At 39.4% G+C, this 22,926-nt stretch overlaps 1 protein-coding gene across 3 annotated transcripts in view; it reads left to right on the top strand.

Annotated features, from left to right (window-relative positions):
* The first annotated feature begins 249 nt into the window (after positions 1-249).
* GNPTAB (N-acetylglucosamine-1-phosphate transferase subunits alpha and beta) overlaps positions 250-22,926 on the top strand; it is a 50,094-nt gene continuing 27,417 nt past the window's right edge. For 2 of the 3 annotated variants that reach the window (XM_065635411.1, XM_065635419.1), the window contains exons 1-7: positions 250-450; positions 5,297-5,382; positions 10,996-11,115; positions 13,025-13,066; positions 13,615-13,820; positions 14,504-14,568; positions 14,837-14,971. In XM_065635411.1, coding sequence (XP_065491483.1) covers positions 334-450; positions 5,297-5,382; positions 10,996-11,115; positions 13,025-13,066; positions 13,615-13,820; positions 14,504-14,568; positions 14,837-14,971 — 771 coding nt within the window. In that variant the 5' untranslated portion in view covers positions 250-333. The remainder of the gene's footprint in view (positions 451-5,296; positions 5,383-10,995; positions 11,116-13,024; positions 13,067-13,614; positions 13,821-14,503; positions 14,569-14,836; positions 14,972-22,926) is intronic. The other variant, XM_065635426.1, reaches the window with a different exon arrangement.

Below are 22,926 nucleotides of genomic sequence, written 5' to 3'. Positions count from 1 at the left end.
TTGGGCAGGCAGACGACAACCCCGAAGTAGCGGGAGTCGGCTGGGGTCGAGCCCGGCCCGGTGCCTCCAGAGCCGAGGGGGGCGGGAAGCAGAACGGAGCGGAGCGAGAGTCACTGCGGCGCGGGGGCGGGGCATCCACCGCCACCCCGCCCCCTCCCGCCCGCCCCGCAGCCGCCGCCAGGTGGCGCCGCGGCGCTGCCGGAAGCGGGGCGGGTGCTGCGCGGCCGCTGCCCGCCCCGGCGCACGGCAGCGCGGTCAGGCGGGCCGGGCCGGGCCGCTGCAGGGCCGCGCCGCGCCAGGCGAGGCGGCGGCAGTGGCGGCCACCGGCGGGCCATGCTGCTAAAGCTCCTGCAGCGCCAGACCTATACCTGCCTGTCGCACAGGTATGGGCCCTGCCTCTGCCTCGGGGGCCTCGTCCTCATGATCGTCTCCGCCCTGCAGTTCGGGGAGGTCAGTACGGCGCCGCACCGGTGTGGCGAGGCTGCCCCCTTCCCCTCCCTTCCCTCGGGCAGCCCCGGCCGTGCAGAGCGGTGCCGGCGGGGAGAGGCGCCCGCGCAGGCACGGCAGGGGGAGCGCGGGTGCGTTTGGGTTTGGGGCTTTTTTGCTTTTCGGGAGCCGGGTGGTTGTCATGTCCTGTGAGCAGCGAGTTCCTGCAGCAAGTAGCTTGGGCGTGAATGCTCATTATGTACATATATATATATATATATTTAAGGCATAAGGGAGAAAACGTGCTTTACGGTGGTGGTGCTCCGTTTTTGTTCTGGGATGTCATCGCGGCTGAGGAACTGAAGCAGCCCCGTGTGCCGCGTTTTGGGTGCGATGGGCGGTGCTGGCTATAGGGCGGCTGTACCTATAGGGGCTCTATCCCTCGCAGCCTGGAAAGCAGCTGTGTGGCAGCTTCCCCTCGGGGTCGGGCCATCTCCTTCGCACTTGTTGGTGCGGCTGGCGCCTAAAGTGCGCCCGTGGGGAGTAACGGGACTCTCCTGCGAAGGGCGGGTGTGAGGGAAGGATGAAGTGACCCCCGAGGGGTGTTAGGGGGTTTGTGGCAGCCTTGGCGGGCGCTGGCAGAGGAGGGCTGAGAAAAACCTGCATGCTTCAGGAGCTCGTGTTTTCTTCTCTTGTGCAATTCTTTCCACTTCCCTTATCAGGTGATTTATTGGTGCTGGATTTTTTTTCTTGTTTGTTTTACTAGTCTAAAGGCTGTGCCGCATGTAACATTCGAATGGCAATAGGGAGTGACAGAATCTTTCTCCTTTCCAGAGTTTAAAGTGTTAAAGTCGCCTCTCCAACATGCCTGCAGCTCAGCAGAGTTTGTGTGACATTGCTTGCTGCTTATTACTCGGTTTCCCTGTTATTTTGTAAATGATGCAATATAACTTCTACTTTTCCTAGGTATGATTTTATATAGGTCTATAGTATATTTTAAAGTTTTGTTTCATATTACCCTGTCTATTTTGGAAGTCATCAATGTAAGAATCCACAGGGGAAGAAAACAATCCTGCTTCAGTGTAGTGTTTGAGAATATAGTAAGTATTCAGGGAATTAAAGAAAGTATTTTTGTCAGTGTAAAAGGATGTCAGCGTTAAATGCAAGCAGACTGGTATTTCCTGATTCCTAAATTTCTTAAGATAAGTTTGTGCTTTTTTTGTGTGTGTGTGTTTTTTTTCCTCTTTTTCTTTTTTCCTTTTTCTCCCTGGTTGATTTTGATGGGTGCTTTCAGATACAGAAAAAAATGAAGGGCCATGAAGAGTATTACCTGAAACTCTCAAGTGTAGCGCAATCAGAACTTTATTTGTGTAGCTGTACATCTTTTTTGCATAAAGTACTTCATCCCTGCTGTCTTGTAGTGTTCACAAGTTCCTGAAACACTTCATAGCCATCAGTGAATTAATTAATCGTGTTGTACTTTTAGCCACTTGCTTGTACATAATTGTCAGCTTGTATTGGTGTAAACCTCTTGGTGCTGTGGAACAGTGTTCCTTAGAAGTGTGAAGATTTTTTTTAAAACACTTCAGTAGTTGTCCGGCTTATGGCTGATTTCACTCAGAATCAGTCAAAAATCACTGCTCAAAATTATTTTCCCTCAAAATCTTAGTTTGCTATTTATTTTCCAGCCCTCTTAGAGCTATTAGGAAAGCTTGGTTACTATTTAGTGAACAAACAACTGGCAGATTCATGTAGGAGTAAACTTTCAAAATTATATGTTAAGAAAAAAGTTACCAGAAATGTTTAAAAAAACCCCAAACAAAACACCAGCAAAACCCCCACCCTTTATGGAATGACTGTATAGAAATACATGCAAAACTTTTTTTTTTACAATGATGGTAAATGATCATGGTAAGAGATGTTTGCATGCATTTTACTCTTTTATGATTTAAAGTGGTGTGTTTTGGTAAACGGTGGTAGTTTAAGGATTTAGGAGAGACTAGGCTTGTGAGAGCAAACACTATTGGACCTCTTCTGATAACTATAGTGGGAACAGAAAACATTTCTGTTCTTCAATGTAGAGTCCACAAGGCAGCAACCAATAAATATATATGACTGTTTTGAAAATGAAACCAAGAAATCTTGCTCATAATTATCAGGTCAACCATTTTTAACAGTCTGTGGGGAACTGTCAAGCCATAAAAAGCAGCGTGAGGGAACACTTATCAGATCTTGGTGTCTGAGACTGAGTTCTGCTTTCCCTCCACCTCAGAGCCAGCTTTTTTTGTCCTAGGAGGCAAAAGTAGATTTCCTTGCTTAGAGTTATGCCAATATCAGTATTAATGCTGGCACAGAAATAGATGGCTGGAGCAAATAATTTGGGATTGGTAACTATGTCCTCACAGCCTCAGGGTGAGAATAAGCTTGGTTTCAAGAAAAAAACTTGAGCTTCATGAAATAACAGTGCATTAAGCGTGATTCAGGAGCATTTCTGCAAAAACAGGTAGGGTAGCAAGATCTAAGCCAGTTCTGTAACCTAGTTGTGAGCTTTGAGTTTTAAGACATTTTAGTTGCAAAGCCATTCTTCTGTAGGTTGCTCAGCTTTGTAAAATGTTTTATAAGTGGAATATGCCAGAGTCACTGTTATCACCTGTCTGATACCGTATCTACTAATAGAGGGTGTCACTCCCCTTTTTTAATGTTGTTCCATTAGTGGTTTTATAATATCAGTGTGTAAAACTGAAGCAAAGCGTAGCCTCAGGGCATTGTTGCAACACAAATAATGAGACAAGAGGGAACAGTTACAGGGAAAAAATGTATCAGGTGGGAAGAACTTAGCATTTTTCCTAAATGTGTTTCTAAAGAGAGCTGTCCTGGGTCTTTTTAGTTACAGCTGCACAAAGCCAATGTGTGAATCGTTAATGTTTTTCTTCTAGAAACCCAGATTATTTGTATTACAAATCACATTCTTACTCAAATACTTCTGAATTTCTTCTAGAAGCAGATCAGTGTATGTCAATGAATCATTATCAGTTGTAGCAAATGTTTCTGAGTGGTTATCTTTCAGTGTGTGCTGAATTAAACTAGTGTATCTGCCAGAAGGACATAATGACTTGCACATGAAAAAGTCTACTATAGTGTTTTTGAGACACTTCTTGACTTGAGTATTTAAGGAAGGAGATGTTACGAAATCATGTGTCCTTTGTATAAGGGGAATAAACTTGTACAAATGTGATCTTGGTTACAAAGAAACTGTTTGCAGCTCTGGCAGGAATTGTGTGTGCTTGTCATCCAGCCACATGATGGGGCTTCCCTGCTCTCCAGGAGGCTTTAGTTTGCTTTAGTGGGCGTGAGGGTATAGAGATGTGTATCTTGAAAGGGAGGGAGGTAGTCTTTGTGTTATGGTTTTGAATGATATCTTAGAGAAATGGTATATTTCCTAGTTCCTGTAATTCAAGAAATAAACAATAGTAAAATTTAAATCTAGGAACAGTGGTGTAAAGTAAGTACTATTCTTTCCTGGTATTTTTTTTTTACTCTCCAGTACATATAAATACATACTTGTCCATGTAAAATAAGCCACTGCACCTTTATCTCTGAAGCAGCGCAAGATGCCACTGTGGTATTTAAGGCTGTACTTTGACTGTAAAAGGTATCATAGCAAGTTTATCTTGGAGTAGAACCTAAATGTTTTGTGTTAGTTTTGTCTCAAATTACTTGTGCTTTTTTGTTATATCAAAGCATATTAAGCATTTTTAGTGTTGAAAAGTCTCCTTTTTTCTGTTTAGAACCATGGTGTCAGATACTTTGTCAGTAATGGAAACATAACTATGTGCCTTTGTTTTCTGTGTATAGATGTACATTTAAGAATGGAAACGGAATGTAAAGTTGCAGCTTTCAGAAGTAAGAATTGTCTTGTGATTGGTTTCCCATATAGCTAATTTATGAAAATGTCCAGGAATGGGGACGGCTGGCAAAGGGCATTTAAGTGGCGTGCGGCTTGAGGTTTTAGCTAAGCAGCCTTCGTGGCTGGATGGAGGTGGGGAAGACAACCCTGCCTTCAGCTGTGTGTTCTCACCATTGCTCGTCTGCTCCAAGAACCAAGTAGAGGAAGGTTGAGTGCTCTGGTTTTCCAAGGTTCATCTTTCTGTTGGTTTAGCTCTGTGACTTAGCTCACTGCAGGGTCAGGTGAACTTGTGTCGAGCTAAAGCGGCAGTGTGGGGGGGCAGAACTGCAGGGGGATGGCAGAGAAGCTGCAGCCTGCAGAAATACTTTGCTGTTGGGTTAGTCTGGCTGCAATGTAAGATGTCACCGGTGTTGGGAAAGAGCTATTGTGTTTTAAGTTTGTCGCCAGGTCAGTTTTCACAATTTGAAATGCCCTGGCCTGAGTGTTTGTTTGCAAAGCTCAGATTTCAGAGGTGTGTATACTTCAGTATGTCCTATGTGAGAATAGAAAGGAAGACAAGAAAAATTATGCGGGAGGGAAAGGAGTTTCCTGCTTGTATTGAAATATATTTGGTTTAGGTCTCAGTTGTGGGAAAACATTCCTGAATTTTTAAAGGCTAAGTGACAAGGCGGAGGCAACCTAAATTAATAGTAGCTTAAAAAGTGTGTCCATAAACCAGGAAATCCTATCTTGCAGAGAAATTCATTTAAATCAAATGTGCTCTTAAGTTCTGGGTCTCATTGCTGGCTCAGTGTAATAACTTTGTTTCAAGTAAAGTCTGGTCAGTTGTGCATTAATGCATAGATCAATTTGAATGAAATTGATACTGATTAAACATTTCGAAAGGAGAAATTTAAGTGTTTAATTTTAGAAAGTGGTGACATGAAGTGTTTTGTTTTATTTATTTATTGTTTTTCTTTGCAGGTTGTCTTGGAATGGAGTAGAGACCAGTATCATGTTATGTTTGATTCATACAGAGACAATGTTGCTGGCAAATCCTTTCAGAATCGGTGAGCTTTACTTGCAATTGACAGTATTGCACATTTTACTGTTCCAGGAGTTTTCAAATATTTAAATGAAGTCGTCCAGATAAAGTAACATACTGTTGAGTAGGTCCTTATTGTATGGGCTCTAAATCTGCAGCAGATTTTAAACTTAGTGGTTTTAAAATTTTGATTTAGTTCCCAGCTTGGGAGATGTTTGGCATTTGGAAGCTCTGGTCATATAACAGATTTTACATTTTAAATGGATTTAATTCATCCAGCCTCCAGTGAAACATCAAAACGGTGATAAGGTTAGCAGTAAAGGGAAGAGACAACATGTTTTCTGTATTAATAGGGGAAAATATAAGTACTGTTCCTGTGCACTTAAAAGTTCTGACTTGCAGTATTTTGAAACATTATTTTTCATTTACCTTACATTTTTCTATGACATCTCATGAGGGACATTATTTAGTAGAGAAGCTGCAAAGATAGTGAGAAGAAGCTTTTTAAGGCTGAGTGCATGGGAGAAGTCACTCACAGAAAGCTGGAAATGAAGTCATGTGGGTCATTTGTTTCAGTTGTGTTAACTGCTATGTGACTTCTTGTGGTTTCATCGTTCGTCTCTGAATAGTTGTGGGGTCCGTTGTTCAGGAAGTCAGTGGACTGTGAATTGGTAGGTGGAAGAAGCTACTAAGGCAATATCATCTGACTCTTAAGTGTTTATACAATCAACTGGAAAAAAAACCCGAACCAAACAGCCTTCAAAGCAGATGCTTAATCTTCCGTGAGTTTTGTTGAGTCACAGGACAGTAGAAGTGATCAGATCAGTTTGTCACGCTTTAGCTGGTGCAAGATAACTCTGTAAAAGTACATTGAATGGTGTCAGTGAATCCTACATGCTTTCATAGTCTCATCTCCCCCTTTTTCCAAAGGATGACAGATGAAAGCAGAGTGATACAGCTCATATGGATCATTAGCTTAAAGTTTACATATTTCTGCAATGCTGAAATGAAAGCATGGTAGTTTGTTCCTGTCAGTACCCAAATGCCTGACTTTGTGATAATTAAGTAGAGTGCTTTTATAAAATGGTCGAGTTTGTCCAAAACAAAATCTCAGATCTTACTGTTGTGATGTAGGTGTAGTCAGTTCCCATTTCTGTATTGCATTTTCTTTCTTCATTTTGGTTGTGTAAAAGCACTCCTTAGCTAGTGTTGATCTCTGTGAATTACGAGCAAAAAATCCAGCGCCCTGGGGAGGACCTACTGGATGCCTGAGGAGAAGCGTAAGGTTTTCAAGGTGGATGCTTAAGTTATTCCAGTTCACCCATATACCTTTAATACTCTAAAGTCTCGCCCGACAGGGAGGTTTGTTGTGATATTTGTGTGAAGATACCAACTTCCTATAAAAATTAATACCAACAAAAATTCTTTGTGGAGATGTATTTTTAGGCATCTGTTAACTTTCAGAAGTCCCTTATCAGGGGTTCAATCTGTTTTTATCAAACTTTGAGTGCAGTAATGTATCCCTTCTTGCAGTATGTGCTCTACTAGTGGTTGTTCGATGGAGTTTTTAAGGCTGATATCAATACAACATGTAGGGTGTCATGGTTTATACATAAACTGAGGATTGTGGACTTCCAGTTTTGATCCTAGCTTATCCATTGATTTTAATCAGTTCTTATTTTAGTGTTAGAGTAAAATATTCAGAATTGGAGAACCAAAAACTTTTTGGTCTGGAAATTAAGCAAATATCCACTGCTTAGTGGAAAGTAAAAGCCTTTAAGAAATTTTAATGGACCTTCAACCGAATTAAAGTAGTAGTATCATTTAGAAGCTTTGCAGGAAAACATCTCTGTTCTTGTCAAACAGTTGGATTACGAATTTTTATAAAGAAAATTTCAGTGTTAAATGTAGACAAACTTGTGCATGTGGGCAAGCTCCTCATGATTATAAACTCCAAAAGCTCTTCTTTGTGAGTAACACAAAAATAGTGATGTTGCCAGCATCATTAGTTACACCTATTGAGCCAGCTGAAGGGACACTTCTTATTTTGCCTTGAAGTTTAGCAATTGCTTTGGTTTGCTTTTCCCTCTTGTTGCGTGTTCTTTGACACCTCAGCTGTTGCAGTTTCCAGGTCATCACATCAGCTGCTAAACTGCCTACTAACATTGCCCAGGTTCTTCAGCAACTTGAAACAGTGGAGTAGAAATTCCAGGGCTTTTTACCAAGCCATGTCATCCAAACCCATTTTTAAAGACGTAGCTAGTTTTGGTATGAAAATAAAAGGGAGAAGAAAGAAACTAAATAATGGAGTTGCATGCATGAGAGTCTTGGATGAGAACTGTTTTATTATTCTCCACCAGCAAATTCTGCATTTTGACAAATGCTGAAGTGTAATTTTGCTATTCCAGGACATGGCCAAATCATACTTAAAACTCCAAAATAGGTATGGAAAAAAAATGTGAAGGAACAATCCTCAGCTTTTAAAATGTACAGACTGATTTCAGTATGGTACAGCAAGTGAGAGCTGTCAGTGACTGGGGAGCTGTTAATTGTTGAGCACAGTGAGGCTGAAGAGAGAAAAAGATGCACAAATTAGAGAGCTGAGAGATACTGGAGTGGAAATAGCAATGGAACATTTGAGTTGCAGTTAATGGATAATTACAGAGATGTAACAGGCAGCAGGGCTGGGATGTTTACAGTGGGGAGCTTAAGGGCGTGATAGACTTACACTCGTTCATAAAGAGGCTCAGCAAGGTTGGAGATCACTGTATAGTCGCTTGGGAGAGATCCAGAGGCTGTGGTATTCCTTCGGCAACTGTGGATGCTGAGACAATGAGGCTTTATCTTCTAGCTGAAACCTTGGCTGTGAGCGTGGCTCTTGCAGGTAAACAGATGTCACGGGTACAGAAGAGGCAGCATGGGAGAGGTCTCCTGTCCTGTCTGGGAGAGCTGGTGGCACTGGCTCTGTCTTCAAGCAGGATCCTATTAATTTTTGTTTTAGGTTTGCAAGTGAAAAATGGGTACGTTTTTGAAAGAGGAAAATGTAAAGGAGTATCCAAATAAGACTCAACTTATTAAATGTCTGGGGCTCTCCAAGAAATTTTCCAAAGTCCATGTTTGCTGACATTAAAATCAGTAGCAAATGGGAAAATGGCTGATTTTCTCTAGAAAGGTGTTACATAATTCCCATTTAGGCAGCTCACCTTGAGCTTAATCTGTTTGCCAGGCTGGTATTTCTGATGAAGGCCAAATGTATAAATCCACATAAAGGAGAAATGTAGCCTCAGAATTTGAGGGAGAAAGTTTTCAATCTTTTCTGACCTTGAACAATTTGCAACAGACTCTTTGTATTAAAAATAGTGTTTGAGAAGGATAATGCAGAAGTGACTCTCCTGTTCCTTTTTAATTTTAAAGCAAAATGCCTCTACCTGCTTTTCAAAATATAAACTCTCAGTACTTTTTAAGAAGCCTTGAAGCCAACCAGAAAGCTTTGGCAAGGACGAAAAAGGTGAAATCTTAACACTGTTACAGATGCTAATTGGGAGCAACAAGTGTATTCAATCCAATTTGTGTATATGGTTTTTTTATTATTATGTTTGATAGTCACTACTTTTCTTGAACAACGTATGCTGTAAAAATGCATTAAGAAAATTTATCTGAGTATTTGGATAAATTTTAAGTAATGAGATTAGTGGATCTGCAACAGTTCACTTTAATCACATTTTTTTACTAGTCTCTAGTGCCACTGGCAATGAAGAATCAGCTTGTCATGCCAGAGTTAATTCAGAATTGACGTACCTGTGTCTGACCAAAAATGCCTTTCCTCTGTGGAGTTTATTAGCATTTAGCTGTTTGTGACAGCATTTCAGTGCTAAAAAGTAAGTGTAGCAGATTACATAGTCATATGTGCTTTTGCACAGAAAAACATTTTTTGTAAATGATAAATAGGGGAGAGGCTTCACAGAAGTCAAAATTGCCTCATATCCTAGAAAGAGTTGGAGTTGAGGCTTTTTTTTTTTTCCGACATTTCATGTTTTTCAATGAAGCCTGGGTAAATACACTGTGCACTTTGCCCAGAAGACTGAGGATTGGGTATTTTTGAAATGAGCTGACTTGAGTCAGGTGCTTCAACCTGAAACACTCTTGTCCTAGCTGTAGCAATCAAGGGACTGTCGATCCAGTCATTTAACTGACCATAACAAATGTAGAAAGGCTGGAAGATCTCCTGCTGTTGAATTTCTGCTCCTGTGGAAGACTTTTTAGTTCAAAACATGCCTTGAGTTGCACATGTTAATGAACGAGAAACTAGTGGCAACTCCTGAGAAAGACATGAAAGAAGTGATTAGAAGGGTAGTCGCATTCAGTAAATTGGCTTTTTTTGCTAGTTGAGAGGGCAGCCTCCTCAGGGTTGCAGGTCAGAGGTGACAGAGACTTTCTGTCTGGGTGGTGCTGCTGGGGAAGGCAGCACTTCTTAGATGTTCACACTGTCTCAGAATGACCCACCGTTAATGTCTACATGCCATAGCTCAGTTAGGAATAGTGATTAATTGAGTACAAGATGTTCCTGTCTATTGTGCTGTGACCAGTTACTGGCTGCCCTTTTACCAGATTTTGTGCTTCAGTTACTGAGTCTCTGGCTGGAAGTTGTCTATATGTCATGCTTTCCAAGGGAAGGTGGAGGAGATACCTCACCTATAGGCTCTGTCTCTTTTTGAAGGATGCAGTGAGTGGGGAGGGAACGCCCTTCCTTGAAAACCTCATCGTGTGATCCCCGTGGATCATAGCATTAGATAAGTGTTCAATGTTTGCTAGGGCATCTGCAGTTCAGGAAGTTATTGAATAGGTTGGCAGCAGAACTTTTGAAAATAGTAGTTGGGACATCCTCCTGCTGTCTGGGACTGAGGGGTTTCCCTATGGCAACAGCCTGGAGTACCTGCTGAAACAAAGGTGTGGGCCTTGGAGAGGAGATTATTATAAAAAAATAGAAAAAAAAGGTACCCCAAATCTTTCTTTGCCTTAAGTATGCTAGGAAACCTGTAGCTGTCCAGAAGTAGCTCCAGGATATTAAATTGTGTCAGGAATGAATTTGACTGTGTTTGAATTCATGTACCCTACTTAGGCTGTTGGTTTATGAAATTCCCCGTTATTAATATTGAAGAGGCATTCCTAGGACAGAGACCTCGTCCTTCTGAGCTCTTGTTGGCTTTGTGCTATTAATTAACAGCAAGTACGATTTAAGTCTTTATACTTTTGTGGTGTCCTGTATAACGTAGTTGGAGAATTAAGGACGTGCCTGGATGCTGGTACTGATTCGAGAAATATTTTATGGGTTTGAAGGATTTGGATTATGGATTGATGTCAGTGAAATCTAGAGCATAAAGTTCAGATTTCATTTAGTTAGTAAACTGTTATAGCCACTTTACATCTTTTTGGGTTTATGTCAGTGCTGTTTTATCAAAGACTTGGGTATAATTAAGAGATGATATACATAGCTAAAGAGAAGCTTTTTGCTTTGTCTTGTTTGCAGCCCAGATACCAACTATTTCTGTTGTTAGACAGAAATTGCTATCATAGGATGCTACAAAAACTTATAATGTAATATTAAACAGCTCATGTAGTTTTCATTTGAATTATGTAGGCTTTGTTTACCCATGCCAATTGATGTGGTATACACCTGGGTGAATGGCACAGATGTTGAGCTGATCAAAGAATTGCAACAGGTCAGAGAACAGATGGAGGAAGAACAGAAAATAATGAGGTAATAATCTCATGTGTTTTTTTTCCCTTTAACCAACAGCAGCAATCTAATGCAGTACTAGCCCTCTGTTTTTTCTCCCATGTTACTCAACATGAAAATTCAAAGCATATTTTCTCACTTCATGAAACCTTTTTTCAGTTCTACGTTTAGCTATGAAGTACTGACTAATCAGAAAACTAAGGGACAAAGCATAATAATTTAAAGTAATTAAGGCTGTTCTATCTTGAAGGTGTAAAATGCCATGCAGATAACTGTGCTTTGTATGTCGCTTTGTATTGATTTCTATAACTCAGTTTTTTAATTATAGTAATAATACTATATTTCAAGTGTATAACCTCTTTTCATCCCCTTCTTCCTCCTCATTCTGCCCCCCAGTATTTCTTTTTATAATGGATTTAATAAAATTTTAATCATATGTTTCTTAAGGCTCATTTTTAAAGTTAGATTTGTAGTCTCCCAAACTCTGAAACTGAGAAAGAGGGAAATAATTTATCCATGAAATAAATGTTTGAGTTAGTGTTCTAACTAAGGAGGGAAAGACATGTATTTCTGCGTTTGGCGTTACAGATTGTGCTATACTGATAGGCTTCAAACACAGGTGGCTGCAGATACCTTACATCGTGTCTCATAACCATTGATTTAGTTCTTAATAAGGAACTCTGTGGTCACGTGATCTGTTTTGGTCAGAAAATATGCTAAATGGAAGAACGAGTCTGTATTTTAAGGGTTGTAATAGTTTAATTCAGAATAATCTGAAATCCACAAGTGAGCACATTGATCAGATTTTTTGCATATTATGACTTGCAATCTAGGTACCACTGACAATATAATCATAAGTGAAATTGTGCAAATTGCTACCTAAACAATTAAATAATTAGTAGAACTTTAAATCCTTTAAATTTAAAGATCTTAAACATAGGCATGGTCTCTGCTCTGAAAAGCTTTCAAATTTATACTAGTATTTTCCTAGCAGTTCATATAGCAAATGTTAGTGGTTTTACCTATGTCATCACTTATGCTGTGATTCCCATTTTACAAAGGGAAAACCACTTACTGTTTTTTTCCTTAATGCTGATTTGGAAAGTTGGTATCAAGCTTATGAGTGAGACTCATGTCCATGTCACATTCATTATCTACAGGGGCAGCTCGTTCTCTCCCTTGTGTATAACTTTTTTCATGTACTTTGAAATCAGCACTGTTACAAAAAGAACTGTTTCATTAGATCTAGGTATTAATAACTGCAGAAGACAAAGATCCTATAAATCTCTAATGAGTGTATATTTTGTATTGCCTAGCAAAACTTAATAAGTTGTAACTTTCTTGTTGATATGCCTGCACTGAGCTAGTCATGGTCCAGGTGCTTTACTCTTCAGTGGGAGAGAGTAGCTTGATGGATGGTGGTTTTCTTTCTGTTCATGTCTGTGGAAGGGTACTCTTCTGATAGTAATTATTATTTGTAGTCAGCACTGTACTACCTTTACGTTAATCCTCATTACCTTCTGCATGCACATGGCAAATGCATGATAGACCTTATCAAAACGTGTGTTAGGCAAAACAATCAACTCAGCCTAGTTTCGGGTCACTTCATCCTGGTTGCTTACCAGTGTTTTTCATATCAACATCAGTTTTGTTACGTAATCTAATAATAACCCCTGAAAATCCTGTTAGCGAAAAGAGTCCTGCTGCCACAGCTGTCTGCACAACCAAGAATTTTTGAGCTACGCTGCATGAGGGTGAACGGTGAGGGGCACCTGTGTCAGCCTGTGCTTGCTGTGGCAAGCCCATTTTGCAACTGGGTTATCGGTGTTCTAGCATTGTGTGTCTGACTCTGTTAACATCCTGAAATTAGACTAAATTCCTTGCTGTCAACTCAGTGTTATTTAATGTAGTTGTTTTAATTTTTTAATAGGGAAATCCTTGGAAAGAATGCAACAGAACCAACAAAGAAGAGGTGAGTTTTTTGCAGTTTGGGGCATAAATTGGAATAAATGATGTCCTACTCATTGTTAGCTGAAGGCAGATGCTAGTTCAGGAGGTTTGGTTTTCTATGGCCCATGAATGCTTTTCTGCTGTGTCACTTCAAGAGAATTTGACAGCATGATATGTTGAATAAAAGTAATGTTATTGTGACATATATGAATGAGCTTCTTAAAATGCGGCAATTTCTGAAGTTCAGAAAGCATACCCTTGTCACTGGTTAGGCATAGTTCCTATTCCGATTGTGGATTTTTAACGCTTATGTACTTGGAGTTTTGTAATTAAAACTTTGAAATCTTGGAAACTTTTGAAAAAACAGTTATGGGAATGAGCTAAGCTGTAACAGCCAGATATTCACCTTCTGCAGCAAAATAAGCATGCTTTTAGTAATTTCTCCCTCCCGCAGCAGATGTTAGAAATAATCGATCAGATTTTGCAAAAACATCTCTTATTGCATCTATCATTGATTTTTGTCTTAAATTTTCTACTTGTATTAAATATACCTTTGGTATTTTGCTGTAGTGAGAGGCAACTGGAGTGTTTACTGACACACTGCATCAAAGTGCCAATGCTTGTCCTGGATCCTGCGCTGCCTACCAACGTCACCCTGAAAGACCTGCTGTCCATTCATCCTGCTTTACAAGCTGCTAACAATATGTTCTTTGTAGCAAAACCAAAAAATCCTTCTACCAACGTGACTGTAATTGTTTTTGATAGCCCTAAGGATGGTAAGAACATATTTGGTAGATTCGAGCCAGTTTTATAGATCAAGCTTTTCAGTAAGCTGCTGTGAAATAGGTTTTTTTCCCCTCCAATACTGACTCTGCCACTAATTTTCTGTTTGACTTTAGCAAGTCATTCAGTGTCTCTCGCCCTCAGTCTGTTCCTCTGAATGATGACATCAATGATACTGTTTGCCTACCTCCCAGACACCTGATTACAGATGATTAGTGTTCCATGCTTTAAAAGACTATTGCAAAACAGGTTTGATATCTGAATATCTGTGTTGCACTGATAATTTCAGAAGACTGAGGTTTAGACTGAGGAAGATTAGTTTTAGAAATCCTCTTTTAATTGCTGTGAAGTCTAGTTTGAATGTTGTGAAATAAGTTCTGCCCTTGCTCAAAGGATTGCCTGCCTTAATTATCCATGTGTCCAGCATATGTAAGTAGGATCTTAGAGCAGGTATGGGCTTCTTATTTTGTTTAGTATCTAGTACCTGACCACTACCACCCACTAGTCCAACCACTGGTGTTTACCACCAGGAGTTTTGTTTACCAGTTATAAAGACAACTCTTTGCAGCACACATATCCAAATCTTTTTACTTTGCAAAAACATATCCTAGTTACTAGAAGAGATGAAAGAAGTGACTTTCAGTTTTTGATTTGCAACGCATTTTATTTATTCTAGTTGAAGCTGCCCATTCTGGAATGTTAAAAGACATCAGCAAACACATAGTATGGAGGGGTTACTTGGTATGTATTTTTAAGATCTGTTGATTAGCTTTTGTATATGTTAAACTTCTTGTACATCTTTAGAAAATGTTTCTGTGCTATTCTCTTTCCATAACTCACATGTAGTAAGAAGTGAAAGCTTTCTAAATAACCCTTATTTCAATTTCGAAGTTTGGGTTAAATGACAAAATATACACTATTAAATCTGGCACCTCATGAAGGATTGGCAGATGAACGTGAATTACTGTATGTTTAAAAAAGTCTTTATATCCTGTTTTCTTGTTTTTAGACTACAGACAAAGAAGTTCCAGGTCTAGTATTAATGCAAGACTTGGCCTTCCTTAGTGGATTTCCAGCTACATTCAAAGAGACAAATCAGCTACGAACAAAACTACCGGAGAGCCTGGCCTCTAAAGTAAAACTGGTAAGGGTCTGAAGGCAAGAGTAACTTGTACTGATTTTTGGAATGGTTCATATATGGGATCTCACCCACCTAGGAGACTTAGGATGTTTCTGATAGTAATCTGTTTTTCTGTGTGACTCTGTGTTCTTGAAGAACAGTAAACAGTGACTGAGACAGTTACATTCAAAAGACCAGTTGTCCATTCTGTGACTGCAAATTATTAGGCATTAGATTTGCTAGCCTGCAACTGATTAAAATGTACCAGCCTTATCAGTTTCTCTCAGCCATTTCCTATTAGCTCTTGTCTTGCCGAAGTATACTATAGCACTGGCATGTTTAATGTGACAGAATTTTGTTTATGTAGCTTCTTAGCTTTTTTTCTTCCCTCTCTGCTTTTAGAAGAATTACCTTAATTAACAACACTGGATTGTTTCACAGCTGAATGCTGTATTTCTGTCTGCCAACTACTCTGTATGGCCTTGAGCAAGTTGCACTTGAACTTATCCACCTGCAAGGCAACAGTAGATCACAACTTGTGTGGCTGTGCCATCCATTAACATTTCATACATTCTGTTCTGTCCTGCCATTTGGACACCTTTTCCAGTTACAGCCAGGTTTAACAGATAGGTAAAAGTTTCAAAAGTCTGTGAAAATCAATAGCTTATGTATTGGAGGGAGATGTGATTGGTGGTGTGAAAGGGACTGAGGCCAGAGAGTTCATGGAGGAGGAGGAGTTAGCAGGGATAGAAGGATGTCATTGCATAAGTAATGTCGTCTTTAGTCTGATGCCCACCTATAGGATTTGCAAATTTACTTTATTGTTTCTTGGTGCCTGAATAAGCATGACTTCCTTTTCTTGTTTCTTTTTTTTGGCAGGCTGAGTTACAAGTCATGTATTCTGCTATTGCAGAAACTATTGTGTAACCCTTTTCATAGCTTGCATTAAGTTGAAGTGTGACCAGCCTGAATTTCTTCTTTCTTGTCTTGGCTTGTGTTAACAGGCTGTCTTAATCTCAGTAATGGTATTGTAGAAACCTTCTGAAGTAAACATTTTTCCCCCTCTTCCTACACATGCTTCAACAGCTTAATAGAGAGAGCTCTTAAACAGTTACTTAAGCTTAAATAGCTCTTTTCTTTTGCCTTTGTTTACATCTGTCATGTATTCATACAGAATGGCTCTGGCTTTTCATCCCACAGCATTTGCTCTCCATTCCTCTCATCCTTCTGACAGCCCTTCTCTGCCACTTCCATTGTGGATGTGTCTGCCTTCAACACGATTGAATGGAATTTTGTACAGCATTTTAAACGAGGCATCACAAGAACTTTTAACACAGTGAAAAATACCTAGTACATAGCTAACCCAAGGCCAGCAGACCATCAGAGACTGGCTGTGTGCTAGATGATGCTCATTGCAAACAGTGCTGCCACCATTTCTACATAACCTCCCTTGCATCCTTCCCTTGCTGTGTATTGATGCTGTTAATAAAAATTGTCCCTTGCTATTGTGAATCTGTCGCTAGTTTGGGTGAGCGATGGCAGGTGTGCTCTGGACTGGCCAAGGCAACCTTCCTTCTTTCTTAGTGGTGCATTGGCTAAACAGTAATGAATATTAATATGATCGATCTGCCACTCTCTGCTTGTTTTATATGCTATGGGTATTTTTAATTGCTTTAAAGAAATGGTGTTTACTGTAGAGAAATGAGGTCATCCAGCAGGAGATGGTACTTCAGTTTTGCTGTCTGAGATGCGAGGTTCTTCATTTCAAGTTCGCGTGAGGAACATTGTTGGTTGAATGCTTTCTGACTTTGAGCCATGTGAAGAGTCTCAGAGTGCAGGTTCAATGCTTTTGGATTTGGAGCTTTTTCCAGTTCCCTCACCACAGCTTAAATTACAGGTTCCTGGTAGTTTTAACACATTTGACTTAATGGAGCTGAAGAGCTCAGAATACCTTTGACTTCAATTACCAGCTATTTTCACTTGTTAAACTTGCCATTAGGCATTCAAGAAATTTAGTAACAAGATGTTCCTTAATGATTTCTTTTCTATTTCAATTTAAAATGGTTCAGCTTACATTTTCCTGACCTAGGGTAATTTTCTAGGAGCAACTCTTCTGTAATGTTCTGATTAATTGCTAAATTGCTATCTGAAATAATATTGCCTTTATCAGTTCAGAGAATATTTGGTGGAAAAGAAATCTGTCGTCTTCCACATCTAGGAGTGTATTGGAGCGCAGTTTTAGGCAATGTTTGTTCTCTGGTTGAACATCATAGATATAAGCTCTCATAGTAGCATAGTTCTGAGGAATGTTCCCCCTCAAACAATATTTGGAATTTCAGTCTCTGTCTCTTAGCAGATATTGCTTTATACCCTTTTTCCAAAATGATTTTGACTTAAGTCAGTTCTTTTCTCTGTAGTACCCTACTCTTTTGTGGTGTTTTTTTTTTGTTTTTTTTTTTTAAACTCTGGTGCCTTGTGTCATTAACACTTGGTGTTCCTTTGTGAGAGTAACTTTTATGTATCTGTCTTGGGCCCTTCAGTATCCTTCCTTCTCTTATTCCCTCTGTCTGGTGTCATGGCTTGTACTAATATTTTTGCTGCTAAAATATACTTTTAGTATAAGAATACTTGTTGTGGGTATTTTCTTCTATGTGGTGTGGTTTTGGTTTGGTTTTGGGTTTTTTTGGTTTGGGTTTTTTTGTTTTGATTTTGTGGGTGGTGGTGGTGGTTGGTTGGGGTTTTTTTTGTGTGTGTGTGTTTTCCCTTGCTCCCCAGCTCTCCTCGTGCAATTTCTAACTTCATTATTTGTGGTTATTTCTCTAATTGCATTACCTGTTGTTCATGTCAGCGTTGATGCTTTTGCTCCTTAATATTCCTGTGTGGATTTTTGCTTCCAGCACTGAGAAGCTCATAATTCTCTCCAGGATTTCTGCTGTAAATCTGTCAAGACACAGACGTTATTTTTAGACTAGCCTGTGTCTTTTGTACTATAATAGAGACCTTCTGTCTTTCATGGACACCTTGGAGGAATGAAATACCCAGATTTCTTCTAATTGCTTTTGAGCCACCCGCTGGTTTTTATTATCTGTGGTTTTAATACTTGTGGAACGATTCTGCCTGGACCTTAATTTTTTTTATTGCAGTCATCTTTTTTTCCATTCCAGTAGGATCTCCTAGCTGTATTAGTCCAACAAAAACCATAATGGATGAATTCTGTGTTTCAGCTTTTCATGTCCAACCAGCTGGCTAATATATTGCCTGTATCTGAGCTGATCACTAGCTTAACTCGTTAGCAAATCTTAATGTTATAGTTTCTCTGTGGTTTTGCGTTACTGTCCAGACAAACATCTCTTGGGTGTCTTAGATATGTCTCCTATCTCCTCGTCTGTTTTTATGGAAGCGACATCCCATGCCTATTATCTTTTCTACATGATTTTTCCTTACTCTGTCTTGGTTGTGTTTTCTCATTGTCAGCAGTCATGTGTCATGCAGTTGATCACACATCTTTCTGTTTGTGCTGGTTGTCTTTTCCTTGGTGTGTTCTTATCTTTGTGTAAACATTACCGTTGTGATCAGTTCATTATCTGTTCCAAAGAGCTCCTCTTCTGCAATTTGGTTAGGGTCATCTCCATATAAAATCAATTTTTCTCAGCCATCCACATCATTCTGCAGTTTCTCCATCCAGTCATCACTGCTGTCTGTGTGTCTTTTCCTGGTGGTGGATGATTTAGAACAATAAAATCTGGATTATTGAACCCTGTGTGGTCATAGGAGTGTATTCTTCCCCAGCTTGTTCTCTACTCTTGATAGCAGCAATTTATACATGTTATACCTACAATGGAATATATGTATATAAATATAGGAAATGTTTTATTTCCAAGGATAAAAAAATTAACATATGAAATGTGGATGAGATTGTTTCTATAGAAGCATTTACTAAGATCCTAGCTCAGAATCAGTTCTTCATTCAGTGGAAGTTGTAGGGTAAGCAGTTATGATAAACATAACCAAGTGTGGTTTAATCCTTACCAAGGAGAGAGATGCTACAGTTGAGAAAGGTTGGTGGTTTACAGTCTCCACTGAAATCTCCAGCAATTACTGTGCTGTTATCACTTCTGTTGTCACCTAAAGCCTGTGAAGTGGTGTGAGATGCCGAGTGGAGAGGAAGAAGTTTGCACCTGAGTTTAGGCTAGACTTGGCATCTCGTAGCCACCTCCTGACACGTAATGGGTTTCTGCGTGCTCTAAGTGGCTGTTCCTTTAGTGCAATGCTGGAAGTAAGTAATAATAGTTATTAAAAAAATCAACAATGCTGTTATTAGAAAGGAAGGAAGGTGAGAAAGGGAGGAGTGTAGCTATTAGTGCGTTTGATGTTGGTAATGCTGCTTTAATTGGATTGCTTTAGTTTGTCTGATTTAAACCACTTCTGAATCCAAAGACGACCAAAAATTGCTCTGACATCTAAGCCAGGTGTTTCTTATTATAAAAATCTCTTAGAAAAGTAGCTGAACTCAACTAGAGGGGGTTAAATGGTGAAGATTTAATATATAAAGAATCCATTTCGAAGTTGAATTATATATAATATGTTACAGTCTACTGAAATTTTGTACTTGTGGCCTGCCCTGTAATATGATGATATGGAAGTTTATTTTCAGATGAAAGGTAAGCAGTAGTGTGTTTGCTGATCACATTTGTTGTTCTACATTGTACTTGTTATGACAGGTGTGGTTGAAAATTTCATTTGACTGCTTTTCATTTTACACACTTTCTTAACAGTGCATTAGTAAGCCACTAGGTGGAGGTGTTACTCTGGTTGTGCAGCTGCAGCTAAGCCGTATTTCTTTAAAGGCTGTAAAGATGTGACATTGTACTTATACATGAAGAAGAACAACTTAAAATATTCACTTTTCCTTTCCCTCCTTACCTACATTTATAAAGAAAACTACTGTTTTTCAGCCTAAAAGAGACGCTTCTGACTTAAAAACTAGGTAATGATATAAGGATTGTCAAGGGAAGTATTGAAAAGGCAAAGGGATTTGATTTGCTTAGTTTTGTGGTTTTGAGGCTATCATGCTAACAGTGTTTCACTGAAATATAGTATAGAGTAGTGAAAATTTTTGGACAAACGTGAATTTTGTTCAAGGTTTAATATCTTGATTGCTTCAGAGAAAACTGAGAGCTTGCTGACTTCCTTTGCAAAATATTGTTTCCTCTTTAATCTGCATGTGCACACATATATGGGCAAGTTATGTTGGAAACTAAGGGCTGTAATGTGTCTTAATGACCTTGTCTTGCTAATGGAAGAAAATTCACATAGGAACATGCAGGCACAGTGATGCTGGGTGTTTGCTGTCCTCACTACCTTGAGGGTGGGGGTCTGGGATTCTTACTGCTGCTCTTGTCAGTGTTGATGGAGCAGACAAGTGGCTTCAGGAATTGGTGTTTTATGTTCACACAGATGTAATAAGTAAGCTTTGTAGAGGGGGAAAAAATAAAAAAAGAAACAAACAAAAACCAAACACATACCCCCCCACCCCAAAAAAGGAGAAAAACAAAAAGAACCAAACCCCACAACCAAAAGAACAAAAACAAACGAACAAAACCACAAAACAAAACAAACCACCTAAGGCATTGCATTGGTTCTGGCTCTGAGGTGACCCTCCCACTAGTTACCTTATAAAGGGAACTTGATAACTTTGTGAAGACAACGGTATTTCGTATTTTTAAAGCTTTTTGTAACTCTTTAATGCAACACATGCATCTCCCTTCCCTTGCTGTGTGGGCATATGAGTTTTCCAAATATCCATACTGGCACGTGATAAAAGGAGCAGCTCGTTTCCGTAACAGTCAGCTTTGGCCATTAAGATGAAACGTAATAATTTAAAGACTGTTTAAGAGTTCCACCTCAGAAGAAAAATCCACTCTTGAGGCCTCTTACCTTGAAAGCATTTACTTCTGCATGGGGTGGCTTAGTCCATCTGCCCTGTCTCCTAGTGTAGTAAGTCTGAGCACTGCCAAACATGCTGGTTCCAAATAGACCCTGCATTTACAATTACCTGATGGGGAGGATGCTATTTTCCTGTCTTGTTTTCAAGTGCATAATGTAAATGTGCACAGGTGGTGGTCTGTGGGTGTGCCAGTGTGCCTGGCCAGCGTCTTTGCAGCCTGCTTGCGTTAGAAGCAGAGGCTCGCCTGGTCACACTGACTCTGCGCATCTACCTGCTTGCTTTTCTGTTCTGTTTTCATAATACCTTTGAATCTGCTGGCCTGTTTTGTTAGGATGAAGATGATCTGTACAAGATAATATTTCAAGGGAATGGGCAGTTGCATGCATCCCCACTGAGAGGAGGATAATACCTGTGAGACATCAGAAAATTTGTCAGGGGAGAAATCTATTTTGAATATGCCAGCAACAAAAAGCTCTGAGCTGAGCTTGCAATTTATTAGAATCTAGTTAGTTATATCACCAGGTAACTTCATTAAAATCTAGCTTTATTGGTAGCTCTGCTTATGAAAAGACTTTTTCTTAAAAAAGGTATTGGTGGAAAAACCACTCATGTAATACAAAAAAATTATTCAGTGTATGGGTTGTCTTAATGCTGAGCAATGGAGCACATTCTTCTGCTACTTCTTGTTTGTGCTTGCACTGTTAGATATTGAAAAAGCTAGAGCATAAATGCTGTGTTAATGGGGGGGAAGGGGAAGTGTTTGTTATAAATCTAGTTAGGAATCTGTAGTACAGTTACCTGTTAGTTTGACTTCGGTGGAAGAAAATTAAAGAAAAAACTACATGTTCTTAAATTCTTTCAAAGTTCTAGAATGGTAATACTTTTGGTTTGTTATACCTATGTTTTAAATGACAAATTCTAAAGGACTGTGTGACACTGCTGTATTCCTAAATAAAGCACATACCCACTGCTGGCAGCTTAGCAATCTGCAGCATTTAGATATTGATATTTTTGGAGGTTGCTAGCTGCAGCCCGTAACTATACCTCAGCCATTTAGCTACTGGAGCCATCCTTTCCACCCGTAGGTTCAGATGATTCCCTGGAAGGTCTGAGATTTATCAGATTTTTCTGATGACAGACCTCATAAGTCAGATTGAAAGATCTCAAATAGCATATGAGTCAAAGCATCAACAGCTTTAAAATGTCACAAGTGGGACAGCTGGTCTTGCTAAGGGAAGGGGTGGTAACTCTGGGACAAGTGTTGTCTTAAAATGATCAGAAAGGGTCAGATTTAATAAAAAATAAATTAAAAAACACGGAAGAGTATTACAAAAAACTCTGAGTTTGCTGGTTTTGAACATGACAGTATTCAAATTTTACTAACTTATTAATTGCTTTTACAGATTTTATGCAACTGAAAATCTGGTAGACGTGCTTATTTGTCTTAGGTTGCATGAAGGAACAAAAATTAAGCATAGCATCTAATATTGTTAATGACGAATTGCATTTATTCTCAGTCTGACTGTTAAATGCATGCGTTTGGAGAATCAAAGTGCAATTCTGCATTTAGCTTGTGTCAGCTTATGCTACTTCGTGTGGTAAACACAGCATTTTATTGGGTTATGCTCTATTTCTAATGAAATGTTTTGATGCCCTGCAATTTGTAAGCTATACTAGCTGTTAGAGAGCGCATGTAGTGCAAGCCCCTTCTTATCCTGTGCATTATGAAATCTGATATACAGACTTACTAGTGGCAAGAGATAAAAAGAGCAAACAGATCAAACGGTCCCCAACTAAGAAGTGACCTTAACAGCATATTGGCAACCATCGTTAAGGACTTGGAGACCCACACGGATTAGTTCTGGAGCCCTTTGTGTATCAGATTTCTGAGCTGTAGGTCGATCTGTAAACCATTCTGAAAATGTCACGCTTCTGATGGCAATGATGAATTAGTGGCCTTAATTTTCTGAGAAAAGCTTTGCTTGATTAACATGGAAAAAAGTGTGATTATTTCAGTCATATAATAAAGTTG

Source organism: Caloenas nicobarica, chromosome 1 (assembly GCF_036013445.1).
Source record: "Caloenas nicobarica isolate bCalNic1 chromosome 1, bCalNic1.hap1, whole genome shotgun sequence".
Taxonomy (NCBI): Eukaryota; Metazoa; Chordata; class Aves; order Columbiformes; family Columbidae; genus Caloenas; species Caloenas nicobarica.
This window is presented reverse-complemented; position numbering and strand designations above follow the sequence as displayed.